This window comes from Polyodon spathula, chromosome 4, assembly GCF_017654505.1.
Source record: "Polyodon spathula isolate WHYD16114869_AA chromosome 4, ASM1765450v1, whole genome shotgun sequence".
In the NCBI taxonomy this organism is placed as follows: Eukaryota; Metazoa; Chordata; class Actinopteri; order Acipenseriformes; family Polyodontidae; genus Polyodon; species Polyodon spathula.
The window spans coordinates 90537823-90554891 of NC_054537.1; the positions used below are offsets into that span (position 1 = coordinate 90537823).

Below are 17069 nucleotides of genomic sequence, written 5' to 3' on the forward strand. Positions count from 1 at the left end.
GGTTTCAGACCCCCATCGGTGCAAACTATGGATTAAGATTAGGACTAATCAGAGACATTAAAACTAGATGGCCTAATCTGTGATTTACATTGAAGGCATAAGGGCAGGGCTTTAAACCCAGTATCTCAAAGTCTCCTGCATTGAATTCAATTGGACTTTCTTACTTCCAGGCTTTCGATGGCTGCAACCTGTCTAGCAGTAATACGCTAGGAAGAATGTAAATGATTAATGTGAAAATTGTTCATTATTTAGCGTACATATTCATTGTATGTCTGCAACAAAAAGTCTTGGTTGAATGCACTGAAAAGCTTCAAATACTACTGCCCAATAAAGTGTACTTATGAAGTGAGCCCTGGGAACATGCAAGCCATCATACAGAAGCCAGGAATTAGTTTTAGGCTGACGGTCACAGACCACATTGAAAATTAGACCGCATCCACATCAAAGATCATTCTCAAGTTTACACTTTACCTGCAGCATTTAAGTCAAACCCAGGAACATGTTGCCTGCTTTACTCATAATGGAACAGGACATAAAATGAGGCTGTACACTGTAGAATCTGGTCTACCAAATAACAATAAAATGAGGCTGCACACTGCAGAATCTGGTTTATTAAATAATAAAAAAAAATGAGGTTGCACACTGCAGAATCTGGTCTACTAAATAATAGGGTTAGAGTTTTCAGCTGCATGTGACTTGAGGATGTGGGACTCTGACAAAGCCCATCAGGGCTGAGCATATAATTCATATTTGACAGCTAAACCAAAGACCATTTATTTGACATAGCCTTCAGCTGTAATTTGGGTTTTAATTGCTGCCATGTTTTGTACAGCCTCGGTGTGATTGCACATTAAAAGCAATTATTTGTATGCTCAAATTGCATGGTACAGAGTTGTTGTAACACTACAGAGTTAGTAACTCAATCTATATTCAACACTAACCCTGTGCAGCAGAGAAACCACCTAAGATAGTGAATGGATTTTATTTCAAATTTGTAATATTTTTTTTTAAAGAAGGCATAGTTAGTGTCAAAATAACTTCTCACAACTTGACATGATTATATAATAGACTAGTCCAAAAGTTTGAAATATATATTTTTATTGTGAAATTGTAGCAACCATAGTTATTTTCAGATGACAGGTAGAAACTTTAGTACAATAAACTGTGCAATCCACACGAGCAATATATCAAATCCCCACATACTGCAAGGAAAAAAACAAAAAGAAACATCTGCTGATTGACGTTATTCCATTAACTGACGAAATGTTTAAACAATCTACTACATTTAGTTTTGCAAACTAATTTACCAAAACAGTCTGAAAACTGTATATTCTGTAAAAAAAAAAAAAAAAAAAAAAGGTATCACAGATTTTTATTTTGATTAGAAAATCATTACAAAAGGTAAAAACATGTTGAGAAAGAGCAGGAAGAAAAATCAAGACTAACTTGGATACGATTCTACCGATGTGCTATATTTAAAAAGAAAAAACTCTGCTGTGTAAAATCATTTTAAGAATGGATCAGTAGGACAGGACTTTTGGCCAACACACAGATCTAGCCCAAGTCATGCGGGTGCAATTTACAAACACAAAAAAAAAAAAAATCAATAAAATGCCATGGCAAGCAATACTGTCCTGATGTAAATTCCCCTTGCTGCACTGGAAACAACATACAGACAGAATATTCAACATGCTGACTTGAATCAGATTTAAAGCCCCGAATATAAATAAACATCAAACACACAAAACAGAATAAAAAAAAAGAAGGACACAAAGTGAAAATAATACATTGTATTGCTTATAAAAACAATGATTTCAGCTATAAACATAAACAGATTCTTGGTTTCTAAACTAATGATCTTCAGACAGGTTACCTTTTTCTTGTGCAAAAGAAAGGGAAGTGAATGAGGAGAGGGCCAGACAAAATCTACTGCACACCACACGTTTATCACCATAAAAAACATCCAAAGAGAAATACGGGTCGTGTTTTTTTTTTGACTGAGCGGTAGACTTTCACCCCTCTCTTCCAAATGTTTTTTTCAAGGTCTGGTACTTTTTAAAAACATGGTTTTTATTTTTAAAAATTCACATACCTGTACAGGTAAGTTTGTATTTTTAGTCAATCATAAACTTTGTTAAAAACATATCCCTATACAATGTTTTTCTTATTCAATTTATATCAGCTTCATCTCTACGGTGGTCTAACTTTTTAAATTTTTATAAACAATATAGTAAAAACACTTCAAATCTAAATCTTTAATCATCCAAACAGTAATATTCAGTGCCGAGGCTGGGGTTGGAGTGGGGTCCATTCATTGTGTTCCTCTTAATATTCACAGAACTTATTTTAAAAGGGTTATACTTCCAAAGAAGCCACTGAACATTAGTCCAACAATGCATGAACACCCTCATACTTTTAACATTATTGGTCAGTCAGTGACACTACCAACATTTTAATCCAGCACCAGAAGTACAAACAGGCCTGCAACCAAACTTTTTCTTCACTTAAAATTGAACCCGAAGCCACAGCCGCTGTAACATGATTTTAACACCAGAATAAAAAGACCAGAATCTTCTGTGACCTCCAACAGAAATGATTACAGGTTTGTGGAAAGCTGGATGCCGATGTTGGGGGCGCGCTGCTTATACCTGGAGCTTGGACCCAAGAGCTCGGCTCTTTCTGAGACATAGGCCAGCTTCTCCTCCTGAAGGCTGCAGGCCGAATAGCGGTTGGCCTCGGTTGAGGTAGTGTTGCCTGTGCTGGCAGGACTGCTGGCCCCAAAGACATTGCTGACCTGCTCGAAGGATCTACTAAAGACAGCGGTGGCGGCCCGGGCCAGACTGAGGCTGCCTGGCTTGGGGAGGGAGTGGCTAGTCGTCAAGGTCAGCCTCTTCAAGGACAGCAGCTCCAGGTTCTCGCTCATGGCTCTCTGGGCCTGCTTGCGAGACAAGTGGTCCCGGCAGCTCTCCACACTAGCCTCTCTCTCCTTCCCAGCCCTGCTGCTTCCAGACTTTCGCTGGCTCTTCCCAGGTGTCTTCCCACTGCTGCTGCTGATAATGATCACAGGAGGACTGGCGTTTGAAGCTGCTCTGGAACAAAACCCTTCATCCATTTCGGAGATTTCCATCAGTTCCTCTGGGGATGTTAAATCCACAGCATCTAAAAACAGAAAGGATGTGATTGAACAACAAGTTTTAGCACCAATTAGGCTTACACAAGTAGGTGTATTTAGTGCAGCTGAGGAATGTTTGTCTAAGCTTTCCGTTGTATTAAAAAATAAGTTGTTACTTACCCATCATTTAGGGATTTACTGAATGCAATGCTGTGTAGATTAGTAGCAGCAGCCAAGTACTTTACATACAATACACAAATGAGCTAACATGCAGAAAGTTCAAATGCAACAAGACCAAACAAATGTCAAAAAGATTTAGAGAAACCTTGATTCATTTTAGTGTTAATTATCATTCCACTCAGATGGTTCTTCCTTCTACCCCCTGAGTGTGGCTTGAAAGGACCTACAATATAAGGAGAGCTTCATAGCAAAGGACCCAGACAAAAATGTGAGTAATAAAAGGGAATATTAGCCTAAAACTGGAAAACTTTTTGTCCAAAACTACATCCCTACCAATAATAAAATGTTAAAAAACTGATTTTGTGAATTAATGAATAAAAAGATGAAAGTAAACGTACAACTATCAATACTGTACTTTCACTCTGGTATTTAGCAAATCTGAAGAACTGACCTATTTATGGATGCAGTGCATGCAGCTCAGGATCAAATGTTAAATGCTCAATGACAGCATGCATAGTCCAATCAAGCTGACTTCTCAGAAATCAAAGGGATGCTTTGCAGTGTCATGCACAAGTGTGACCCCCCTCCCCTTCCCCTTCCCCTTCACACACTGCCCTCAATCCAAAGTACCTTTGGGTGCTGTTAGACAGCACTCAGCTAGTACTGGACTCTGCCAGGTGAGTTAACGCCATCCTCCATTACTCTCCTGCAAGACTTCTGCTTCCTGACCTCAGCCAAGCCTTTGCTGTCTGCTCTAGAGTCAGCCCCTGAGTCCTGTCCCCCCTGCGCCTCCCCCTCTCCTCTGCTTCTCTGCGTCTCCCCGTTCCCGACTCGCTCGCCCAACACGCCTGTCACACTAATCTCGGGGACGGACAGGGCTCCTGAATCTGGGATGTCAATACTGTTTTCAGAGGAATCTAGGAGTGAAGATGACAACAAAAACGTGATGGCTGAAAACAAGAAAAAGAGAAAAACAAAAAACAAAAGAAACAAAAGCAACACCCAGACAAAAAAACAAGCAAATAAAAAGCTGATGACGAAATATGGAGATGACTGGTGAAATGCTTTTCTTTCTTCTTTTAAAGCTACTAAAACTCATTGTCTAACTCAGTTCTTCCCAACCCTGGTCCTGGAGGATCCCCTACCCTGCTGGTTTTTGTTCCAACCAAGCTTGCAATTACTTAACTGAACTAATAATTTGCCTAATCAGAGCCTTTTAATTATTTAAAACAGTTGGGGTTCCAAGTTAAGCATAAAATTGTATAAGGAACTTGAATTCTCCAACTTTTTTATAAGTTACATGATTTAAAAAGTTCAATTTAAACAAATTATTACATAAATTAAAGGTTCAATAAAGTAATTTAGAGCTCATTGGAACAAAAACCAGCAGGGTAGGTGGTCCTCCAGGACCAGGGTTGGGAAGAACTGGTCTAACTCAATATATTAATGAAGATATCATAAACTATTACACAGTATTATTGCCATAATTGGCTGGATTTGTTATATCTTTGGCACCATATTTTAGAGAAAAAGGATTCAGTATGAAACAGTCATTACCCAACGTCACTGTACCAACAAGAACGACATTAAGCTGCCTTGATGAATCATACACAAAAATAAGGTGCCAGGATTAATGCCATAAAACAAATATGTCTTTGAGCTTTCTGAATCCATCACAATATTCTTTAACCCAGTAAGTCTAACCGCAGTTAGCCACTGAACTAAAAATCATTCTTTTTTTATTATATATATATATATATATATATATATATATATATATATATATATATATATATATATATATATATCAATAACGGGTACAATTAAATACACTCTTCAGGTTAGACATACTATTGGTTCTGTTGGATGACTGGAACTGAATGTACCTTGACTCTAAAGATTTGTTTTGACGACAGATCTACACTAAAAAATGTCTATGTAAATGACTAACGTTTGAGAACTGCAATTCTGACACCACTTGTGAAGTATACCAAATATGCTATCCTGACAGTCATGTAATAGCTAATGTGCGATAAATGTCTACTAATGACTATAGGCCACTTTCCACTCTGTTGTGATACAGTACATCATTTTAGTTTAGTTAAAAATGTAATCATACTTTCTGTAATTGCATACATTTCACAATCCCCCATAATCATAAAAATCACATTGCCTTGATTTAAATTGGTATATTTACCTAAATGGAGGGCATGTTTAACACAGTAAAGGGGGAAGGGAAAAAATGGTACATCAATGTATTTTCTTTAAAGATCTTATTATGCTTCAAGTCTATCTGACACGATAGAGGTCGCCACTTGGCAAAACTGTTATATTCATGTTTTTTTGTTTTTTTTATGATACGGCATGACATCTCATATTAATAACTTTATAATAACTATCTTCATGTATTCCAGGATGTGCAGTGACCGTCTTTCATATAAAACAAAGCTCCTACAGTTCTAATTGGTTAGGTCAGAAATACAAAACACAAATTCCCGGTAGCATCAGAAATTACTGCAGTGGCATGCAGGACACAAAGGGTTAAATTGGTGTTTGGTCTCACAGAGGCAGTGGCAAATAATATTCCACAACCCCTTGACAGACCACTGCAGCAGTTACACAGAACGCAATGATGAAATCAGACTTTTTTTTTCTAGCTGTGACGCTTTAGGTGTCAAGGTCACTTTTCAAATGCACTGAAAGCTCATCCAAATGTTTAACATTGGAGTTTTCTTTTTCAGCACCGTAGCTTTTATGATTACACCGTGTAACAATTTTTTTTTTTTTTTTGTTCCTGGGTAGTAAGTGTTATTTCCTAATTTGTGTCTTTTCGTTCACATAAAGTCAGAAAAAAACAACACATGAATCCAAATTAACATGTATTTATACTAAAGTAATACAAAAATGACTACAAAAGATTTAGAAGTGAGTAGTTTTGAGAGATTTATGATTATACTGTATTTACAGTATAATGAGAAAAATGACTCTCTTCTAAATCTTTTGTAGTCATCTTTGTATTACTTTAGTATAAATACATGTTAATTTGGATTCATGTGTTGTTTTTTTCTGACTTTATGTGAACGAAAAGACACACATTTGCCCATTTTCCGATTGGAAATAGTGATATTTTGAAATATCACTGTCCTGGTCACCAAAGCAAAGTTTGTGGGGAATAATAGCCATTTTCTATACTTTTGAGGCATAAGCAATTAGGAAATAACACTTACTACCCAGGAACAAAAATTGTGTTACATAGTGTTATTTACCTCTTTACTGACCTCTTCTGGTCACCGGTAGACTAACATTGTTTTGTTGTTTTTATGGTCTTTCTCCATGTCTGGTATGTAACAACTAATTGGTCTCTGTGGACAAAACAAATGGCTTCACAAAGCTACTCAGTGGATAAGTATGGATTCAAAACTAATATTTTTTGTTTAAAAAAAAAAAAAAAAGTCTGTATGTCACACTGAGTTAAAGTCAGCCAACTTACTCTTTATCCTAAAGCAATTACCAATATTATGCTTTCAGGAGCTTTCCTGCACTCACAGCTCAGCACTGTTTGCACCTGTTACTTTACTTACACTCAGCAACAAATACAGTCTATCCTGGAGCTGAAAGAGAGCGGAAGAAGTAGTAGTGTTGTAAAAATATTAGCTTGGCCTTAACAAGGAGGAGGTTTTGGATGCCTGTGTAAAATAGTATCAGAGGCGGGTGTGCGCACACTGTGTGCAAATGTTTTCATGTTATCCGCAACAGTGCTTACTTTTCTACTGACAGGTGAAAACTTTTTTTTTTTTTTTTTAATCTAACACAAAGCAATATTACTGCTTTAATTTGTGCTGACAGCTGACCTCCAATCTGCACAAATTCAAGCAGTAGATTCTTCAATCATTTCACTTGGAATCAAAAACAATGACCCTGATCAGGGGTTCTGCACCTTCATGCTGTGAAGAGCTCAATATGGAGAATCGAACAACTGCTGTGCACAGCTCTATGCCTTACAGCCCCATACCAGTATCAGATCTTTTTCAACTAATCTATCCCAAAATCCAAAAACAGTCATCCGTTTGACAAGACAGTCTAAAATGCAAATTATAGAAAATATGCCCTAACCTCGAATATACATAGAGACTGATACAAGTCAAATACATGTGGTTGTAAAGAGAGAAGACCCACCCTGGAAGATTCTTTAATTGTGTTATGCTGCTTACCATTTCTCTTCCACCGATGGCCTCTGATTGACAAGCTGGTCACTGCATTTCTTGATATTCTCGAGGATGTGGGAGTCATTTCTACCTGAATACACCGAGTGCCCTCCTTATTTGATTTCAATGCACCTCCAGGCAAGGAAGACTTGATTGCATTTCCCACCTGTGTACAAATACTATATTTAACATGGTGCAACATCTTAAAAGCATATACTTGAATAAAGCAAGAATATTGTAAAACAATGAAAGGACCTGTGCCACGTTCAGTAAGGTTGTTCATAATACAGTCTACACTGCAATTTGGCATTCATTTAAATATGTTTTCGCACGCACGCACGCACGCACTCTTTTTTTATGAAGCTGTGTGGTCCAGTGGTTCAAATCCCAGCTCAGCCACGGACTCATTGTGTGACCCTCAGCAAGTCACTTAACCTCTCATCTTTCAGGTGAGACGTTGTTGTAAGTGACTCTGCATATATATGTATAGTTGTATAGTTCACACACCCTGTTCTTGTATCTGGTAAAGTGCTTTGTGATGGTGGTCCACTATGCTAAAAAAAGATTATTATTATTATTATATATAATATTAATGTTTATAATGTTTATTTATAATGTTTATATATATATATATATATATATATATATATATATATATATATATATATATATATATATATATATATACACACACACACACACAAACATACACACATATACATACGTACATGCACACAGAGTAGAATAATCTGCTCAATAAACATATAACAATAAATCCCAGATCTGTGTAGACAGCTATACTCACCAACAACGGTTCTGGATAAAGCTCCAGCTGAGCTCTGTATAAGACATCATCCAGTGCTTTACTGGCCATATCCCATTCACCATTATAGCTACAACATACAAGAAGAGAATGAGAGTACTAACACTTAGAGTCTATTCAGGAGGTCTACCGGGTGAAATCTGTTCTAGAACAAAACCTCAAAAAACCACAAGAGAAAGTTTCTCCAGTCTGTAGGACCGTAGGATATTTGTTTTTAACAGCTGGTGAGCCCATTCATAATATGAGAATTCAGGCTTTGAGCTTTTTCGCTTTTAGTTAAAAAAAAAAAAAACCTGAAGGATGCAACCAATGAGGAAACAAGCTGGCACCGGATTTAGATTTAGCAAAAAAACATAAAAATCAGTGGCTGCGAACACTAAACTACAGCCGTCAGTATCTCGGAAAAGTAGCTCAGTCAATCACACCTACAGTCAATCTCGGTATGTGCATCTAGAAACTGGATAAGCAGTTCAAGAGAAATGTAAAACTCTGTCTGACACATGCATGTACGGACATATGGGTGCTTCCACTAATAACAATGGGTGATAAATACTTTCTGCTGTTGAGGTAACAAAGGAAGGGATGGAGAGAACTGAATCAGATCAGTACTGTAGGTGTAAAGAATTTAAATGCTATCATATCAAATTAGCTCTGTGGAGATGTGTCAAAGTGCTTTTAAAGTCAGTTTGTAGCCTGGTTAATGTTATACAACACTGTGACAACAAACTTCTTGTGTTAACCAACCCTATATGACCTAAAGTCAACATAATTTGGACTTCAATGGCAAGTAATGTACAGAGTAGTTAACAGGTTAGTCACCATGCCCTTGCAAAATTCCTACAACACAAAACGTAAGTAAATGTACGAATCTAAAGCTCATACTTACAGAGCATAATAAAGGCTGGTTATCAACTGGACAAGAAACTCGGAAGAAACTGGCATTCTGTTGCTGACACCTCTGTACTTCCTCAGGAGCTGTCTAGGATACCCACAAATGCTTATCCTGAAAACAGAGCAAGCATACAGTTTAGATACAGTAAAAAATAAAACAAAACCAAAAATAAAAATCACAATACAAACTGCCTTTGTTCCCATGAGGATACGCTGCTATATAATGCAATTGCTGTGCAGAGGCTCTGATGAAGTGCAGTTGTTGCTTTGGTGGAAAACCTAAACAGAGCCAGAGGGACTGCTGGGATATAAATGAATGCTCTTTGCAATAAGAATGATCGATATTTTATCTTAAAAAGATGTTCTGCTATGGCTTTATGTTATCCATAAATATAAATACATGTGGCTAGCCAAAGATCACTCTTGCCAGACACATTCAAACAGCACTAAGTTATACTGTTGACTCCAGCGAGAAGTAAAATAATGAATAATGGAACAGAATAACAAGCAAGTTAACATCAAACAAATGAAAATACTAAGGATTTGTCAACAGAGCATCAATTACTGAAACTGACCCCTCCCCACGCAGGAGGAGCAGATTGGAAAACTGGAGGCTTCTTAAATGCATCAAACACAGTCTTAAATCTGACAGCTAATCACAACTGCATGATATAAAGTCATCATGCAATAAGAAAGGTTAAAATATGTGCAAAATGCACAACAAAAAAAAACTATTCAGGTTTAACCTTCATCAACTGATTTACTGGAATACCGACAACACGGTTCAACTAATCCGATAAAACAAAAGAAGTGGAACTACACTAATCCAAAAATGTACAGCTGATGATTTACAGTACTACAATTCAATATGTTTGCTAGATGACGCATTTTTCTAGCCACATAAAGACTGTACCAACAAGGTAAATACTCCCCTATGTCAAAGCAGCTCTTTTGCAGTCAGTCAAGAAGCCAGATTGCACTTTTCAACACAGAAACAGTATGCAAGTGCTCAGATCGCGGATATCAGATTAGCCTTGCGGGTTAGTGATTACCAGTGAGTTAAACACTTTGGGTGAGACTAATGCAACACAGAACAAGGTTAAACTACACAGAATTGAGGAGCTTGCCATGTGGAATACATCACCAGTTAACAACTGATAATTAATAGCATGTCAAATTAGGACAAACAGTAAAGATAATTAAAAACTATCAACAACAACATGGAGGTGAAGCTGTAGCTGAGGTACAATATTAAATGCAATATTCTATATCCAGATAGCCACAGTTAGCAAAGCAGGATAATTAATACAAAATCATTTGGACAGTGAACAGCACACTTGCCATTTGGAGGGTCAAAAGGATGCCACATAATCTTCCCTGTCTCCAGTATGCCACATCTGATCACTTAGAACCAACTACCAAGAAAAGCAAATCAACTTCAATTAAAGTTCAAACACAAAAACAGATAAAAAGCACTCCCTACCACACACACGGTTATTTTCTGTACAAGAGTAATTGCTGTAGTTACTGTTCTGGGAGCTAATTAGACCTGAGGTATGGCTCTTGACAGTACAAGCAGTGAAGCACTTGATTAAACACTGTGATCACTCCCAGTCAGATCAACTTAGACTGTTTTTCCATTCATTTTAACTGGTGAAAACTAAATAACCTCCCTGAAAAGGCAGAGGTGTCTACAGTAAATCTCAAGTATACAGCAATGAATGTGTCAATACAATACCAGGTTGAGAACAGCTAATCACAGCTTACAAGCCATGCCCACTCCTTTATGGAACACATTAAATGTGTAAAGCACAAATCCTTACATTTTCTTTAGTGTAACAATTCAAATGTCACAGTATATGTAAATCTCAACTGGTGCTTCTTCAGATTTGGGAAGGGAGTCAATCAGGGTCTGTTTCTGACTGCCACATGATACAGATGAGTTTAGTCAATCCAAAATGTTTCCTGTTTTCAAGCACTGGCCCAACTTGCACAACAGATGTCTGTTATACAGCGCAACATTTTTACAGTAAAATATGTTTTGTAAAAAATATAAAATGTTGTTTTAAAAACAATACACAATTTTGAGATTTAAAACCTACTATAATGCTTTATATATATATATATATATATATATATATATATATATATATATATATATATATATATATATATATATATATATATATATATATTTACAATAAATACTAAATGGTTGTTATAGACTCGCTCCCTTTACTCATGTAATAAGAAGTTTTGAGTTTAGCACATATCCCAATCTTGCATAAAAATAACACTATTAGAATTGTTATGGAGGGGGCGGGGGGTTGTCCGAAAATTGCCGGATCCCTTCAGTCGCTGTACTGAAACACAAGTCCTGGGCTTTGATAAAGTTTTACAAATGAATCTGAACACGTGTCTGAATCTTGATATCTGAACATGAAAACTCCTTTTTCGTCCCAGCATGACTCTATTGTGAATATTTTGATTCAGAAATGTTTTCCCAGTACTGCGACCTCACCCGGTGCTCAGGTGACAGAGGGATTGCAAGGAAGCGCTCGCCATGTAGCTTAAAGCAGCATTGTAGCACAGGAGAAGGAACGTCAACACTTCAAACCTGTCAAAGAAAACAGGAGCATATTACTTCATGCTACTATTATCAACCCATACATTGTTATATAAAGCTAAAGGACATCATTTTGTTTCAAGTTATACCAGAGATGTAAATATTTAGTTTTAATGCAAAGGACAAGCAATGCCGTTGATAACGCTTCCTTTATTGGAAATTTAAAAAAAAAAAAAAAATCAATCCAAACATATTAAGATACCCACCAGCAGATCTCTAGGGTTTATTACAAACAGGACATTAAAACCCAATGATTAATGATCTGAGAAGCCAAGTTCCTCTCCAGAGTGCTAATGGCGATACTTAAGGACATGCAGCACAATTTTCTATGTCATACATGTTCCTCTGACCGGTAGACGCTCTTGCAAAGTCACTTGTAAAACTCTATGAATTGCATGATAGATAGACTTATAAATACATGTCACAAGAAAACAGGAGAACACCTACTTGGGTTCCAGTTAACCAGTCGCATTACCTGTTCTGTGCTGTAAAGATCTCTCTCTGTGGATGAGGCCCACTGTATACAACTCTGCTTAAGCCATGTTTGGCTAAAGCCCCTTCTGTGAGAGTCAAAGAACCAATCGTAGAAGGCTAAGAAAGGAATTTTTTGAAAAAAAGACAAAATCAAGTCAAATCAAGCACAGTATTCTATAAAAATCAATAAAACTTGATTCCAGTGGTTCTATATTAGAAGTGCAAAGATAAATGTCATTTTTATAAAAAGAATATTAAAATAAAAAAAAATCCCAGCACAAACAGTAACAACAGAGGATTAAAAGCACATATATAAAATGGGACAATAAACGTACACATATAAAAAATAAGTATTCAGGGGATTAACACATTTTATCATAAATTCAGGTGGCGCAGAAAGATTGACATTAAAACATCTTTTATCTCGGATGTCAAGCTGCTTAGGCATGCTTTTACTCAGGAAGAGCAAGTGCTAAATTATTTACACCATACTTGCCACTGTGATAGAAGCCTCTTAACCCTTTAGCTTTGGTAAACATTCAACCTGTTTGAGGTCTGACTAACATAACGTGGCTTTTGGCTTGTGTATCAGGACAAATATAAACTGTGGAAATGGTTAATCAACTAATGTTGACTTACCCTTTTTCCATTAAAAAATAAAACATACTACAAAAAGAATAATAAATACATTTCCCAGTGCTGCTGGGCAATGTCCTGCCTTCCTGACTTGTATCTATCATTGATTCGTTGTGAATACTTTAAACCCGCCCCAACTACTGAGTGACAGCACATTCCTACATTTCTATTGGAGACCGCTTGCAAGATTTAAAACGAGATTACAAAATCAGGATGGAGGCTTGTTAGCAGGATTTAAATCTGTATTACAGTTAAGATACGAAGGATTTAAAACAGAATTGTGGTGAAATGTACAAAAATGCCTCCACACAAAAACCCCAGAAGAATGTGCCCGTGATCATAGGATTTCATTGTGGAAGACAGCAAAGGAAAGAAGGTACAACTTAAGTGTGCAAATACTGTCGAGTTACCACTACACATATTTTGGACAGAAAAAAAAAAAAAAGCTCAAGCATTTTGGAAAGTAACCAAACACACCAATTTCATATAGTATATCAAAAAACGAAAACCCCGAAAAAAATGATTTACATACAACTCAAAAATTTACAAAATATTAACAATAATGAAATCTCTCTTAATCTCCTAATAACCCTCAGAGTCTCAAATGTTTAGAAGGGTATAACTCATACCTCAAACAGGTTGAATGTTTGCCAGAGCTAAAGGGTTAAAAAGGGAAGGCTGGTAAACCGGAGAAGCGATTTGGGATGCACCAATTAGAATTTTTTTGGGGCCAATTCTGGACTTTCAATGATAATAACAGTAAACAGGAGAGCTTAATGGAGAAGAGACATGGTACCTACCTCATGGTACACAGAAGACTTCAACAGAGAAGGGATAGTGAATGATAACACTTTGCTCTGTCCATCTTTGTCGACTATTTCCTAGTGTCAAAAAATAAAGCATATGAATACTTTTTTTTTTTTGCATTTGTTAACTTTTATGTATTCATTTTTTTTTTTTAATCTACAGTATTCCATTGCTGCGAAACAAAACTGATCTGTTAAAAACATTTTCCAAATTTGCCAATATTAGCATTTGGAATTGCTTTGCCTTTGCCACATTCATGCCTTTCCAGAGATGATGCAGAATTTGAGTTTAGGACATCACACTCCTTTTCCAAATAGCAGGCATTTATCTTAACAGTGGTACGTGAAGAATCACATGGTAGAGAAGTTCATACAGAAAATGCCACACATTAAAATTTCCCTGACATTACCCAAGGTCCTCGTTGGAAATCTTCTAAGACTGTAACTGTGTCCTTCACTTTAAGTCGTCACACTGTATAAAGACAGTGGTGTAATTATATGTATAGTTATAAATGATACAGTAGATTCACAACATCTCTGTAGCACGATACACAAAAAATCCGTGGATATTCGAGAAGCCTAACCTGGGCGCATTCCCCGTGTAGTTTGAAAATAGCAGGTGTGCATTGAGGGTCCACAAGCTAAACAGATCCATGTGCAACAGCAAAGAACAAAAACTTTTACCTTATGTTGGTCCTTCCTCAAGTTATTTTAAATGAGATGTTTTGAGTGGCGAACATAATAGCCTACAGTAACATAATTATTGAATTAATGCATAAAGAAAAAAGTATAATTTATTATTAGTTTTAAAAGAGCATCAAAAGCAATGACCCAAATTAAAACCAAGCTTCACCTGTGAGTAACTTGGCCAGTATGTTGTCCAGCAGACACATTTCAAGTAAACTCAAATGACGCAGCGTTAAATACTTTGAGTTTAATACCCTGACTACGCTTGCAATGGTTTATTATAAATTCTCAGCGAGAACTAACATGCATTTCCAGTAATTACCATGGAAACAAGAATAATACCCTGTCACCACCCTCCCCCCCATTTCCTGGTAACAAAAGGAGTGACACAATTTGAAGGTCTTTCTTTTGAGCAGAAAAACAATTTGCGATTTTTAAAACCTTTGCTACTTTTCCACTTGATGGGCTTTGAGCTAACTGATCATTCCTTTATGTACCACGCAGGATTCTACACCACAGCAACATGAGCCAAGTGATAAATTAAATCCGGTGCACACTGACCTTGCTTTGATAGATGCGAGACGCAAATAAAATCAGCAATCATTTAAAAAAAAATAGCATACAGCACAGAACAAAAAGAAGGTGAACTGCAGCATGCTTTACCTAAGACCAGGAATTGGGAAAAGTCACAACACTAAAAAAAAAAAAAAACACATTGGTCCCTTTTATTTTATGTTTGTGCAGTACCTAATCTGTCTCAAGCATGCCTGTTCAAGAAAAAAGAAAAATCTGCCCAATCACTGCTGTATATTAGAATGAATAATAATCAAATTTGTCTGATAAGCAAACCTATTGTTTTATTTATCTAATACTTCCTCATTACACTACTAAATTACATCTAGATGTATTTCCATTAGAAGTGTGTTTGTGAAGTCATACAAAGCATTCCTATGGGGAAAGAAATTGTAGCGCCTCTCATTGACTGGCTTGTAAACAAAATCAAATGAACATTCGTAAATGAAACGTTCATTTACGATATCCAAATCGAACTTTACCTACAATGTAATGAAATCACAGACGACTGATGTGTCTGAATTTAAAACATCAGGATTTTATCATTTGGAAAGCAAAAAATCAAGGCCAATATATGACATCAAAATTAGATCAGAGGTCACCATGATATTTGAACAGTTTTAAGCTTTTCAAGGATCCACAGCTGTGCGGTACAATATTTACAAAAACATACTACATGAGCCCCCTTATGGGAATGCGAAATAATATCAGCAATGACTTTTTTTTTTTGGACAGGGCGTGCAGACACAAATTCAATTTAAATGAGTCATTGTTGTAAAACGTTTGAAGACAACTGCTTCACTTGAAGAGGTCTAAAGAAAAAACAGAAAATAAATGGGGCAAAGTCAATGAAACACAATTCACTTACTAGATTGTATATGCCCAGGAGAAGGGCTTCTATGCAGCCAGTGCTGTGTAGGTCTCTACTTGTGGAAATACAAAGGTAGCTCCAGATGAACTCTGGAAGGAACTGGAGAGTGAAGCGCTGCAGACTGACTTCTCCACTGCGGTAGAACTCAAACAGTTGGTGACACACAGGCTCCAGGAACTTCAAAACACATGAGACAATTACCATAATAAAAGGCCTAGCGCAGTTAGCTGTTGGTTGTCATTTTATCATATTTTAAAGGGGCACAATTGTGAGCCCAACCAGAATCACAAAACAGGATACATTTTCAAGTAAATTAAAGTTCCTTCAGTGATGGGGGGGGGGGGGGGCGGTTGTACTGTAACTTCTGAAAGCTGATCTAGTTAAGACAACAACCGTTCACTCACGGTTCTTATTTGTAACATGCATCTCATGTGTGGTTATCTGATAGGCTCATTTGTTTTATATTCCTAAAGATGGCCAATAATTCCACATGCATAAGTCTCTCTACCTTGAGGATAAAGCTTTTCTGAATGTACTTACTGTATGAGGAGCTAGTAATCCAGTAAAAGTGATTTGAATGGTCAGCTGATCAGGGGACTTCACTAACAGCTTATGCCCCAAAGCACACATGATCAGGCTACAGCAGAGGCTATACTGTTAAACCACTGTAAGCAAGATAATGCAGTGTGGGTCAGTGAAGCAGGATCCTATGGCTAACGGACCTACCTCACTCTGGGGCTCCTGGATAACACGGTACAGAGCTGAAACCAAAGCAGCCTTGTCTTTTAAACCTGCAGCATAGCTTGGTATGGCCATCTCAGGAAGAGTCTAAATTACAGCAAGCAAAAAAAAACAGTTACTGTGACGGCTTTATACAGCACTGCATATGAAAAAAAAACATCTGAAATACATCTTGTACTTATTTTCCTTTATTTCTTTACCTAATCCTAAATATTGGAGTTATTGTTGGTTCTGTAGTTTCATTTGATGAAGACATTCCCTCACAATGGTGATATGCATTACATTAGTACATGTATAGATTTATTTCATTCATATATTATTTCAATCCAACAGTATGGAGCACCCATATATTTGTATATTCTACTGCAATCGTTTAGAAAGGGGTCATGAGTGATGGTCTAAATAGGGGTCGAAGCGGTGTATCTGTTCCTTCGTTTGGTTTAA

General features: G+C 36.8%; 1 protein-coding gene across 4 annotated transcripts in view; it reads right to left on the minus strand.

The window, feature by feature from the left end:
* Window positions 1-1081: 1081 nt before the first annotated feature.
* LOC121315086 (hyccin-like) overlaps window positions 1082-17069 on the minus strand; it is a 47597-nt gene continuing 31609 nt past the window's right edge. For 2 of the 4 annotated variants that reach the window (XM_041248986.1, XM_041248987.1), the window contains exons 3-11: window positions 16611-16712; window positions 15882-16061; window positions 13748-13828; window positions 12313-12428; window positions 11733-11828; window positions 9207-9323; window positions 8303-8390; window positions 7504-7663; window positions 1082-3159 (exon numbers count right to left, since the gene is read on the minus strand). In XM_041248986.1, the coding sequence (XP_041104920.1) occupies window positions 2597-3159; window positions 7504-7663; window positions 8303-8390; window positions 9207-9323; window positions 11733-11828; window positions 12313-12428; window positions 13748-13828; window positions 15882-16061; window positions 16611-16712 (1503 nt within the window). In that variant the 3' untranslated portion in view covers window positions 1082-2596. Of the gene's footprint in view, window positions 3160-3437; window positions 3516-3922; window positions 4210-7503; window positions 7664-8302; window positions 8391-9206; window positions 9324-11732; window positions 11829-12312; window positions 12429-13747; window positions 13829-15881; window positions 16062-16610; window positions 16713-17069 lie in introns of all 4 variants that reach the window. The other 2 variants (XR_005950199.1, XM_041248989.1) reach the window with 2 other exon arrangements.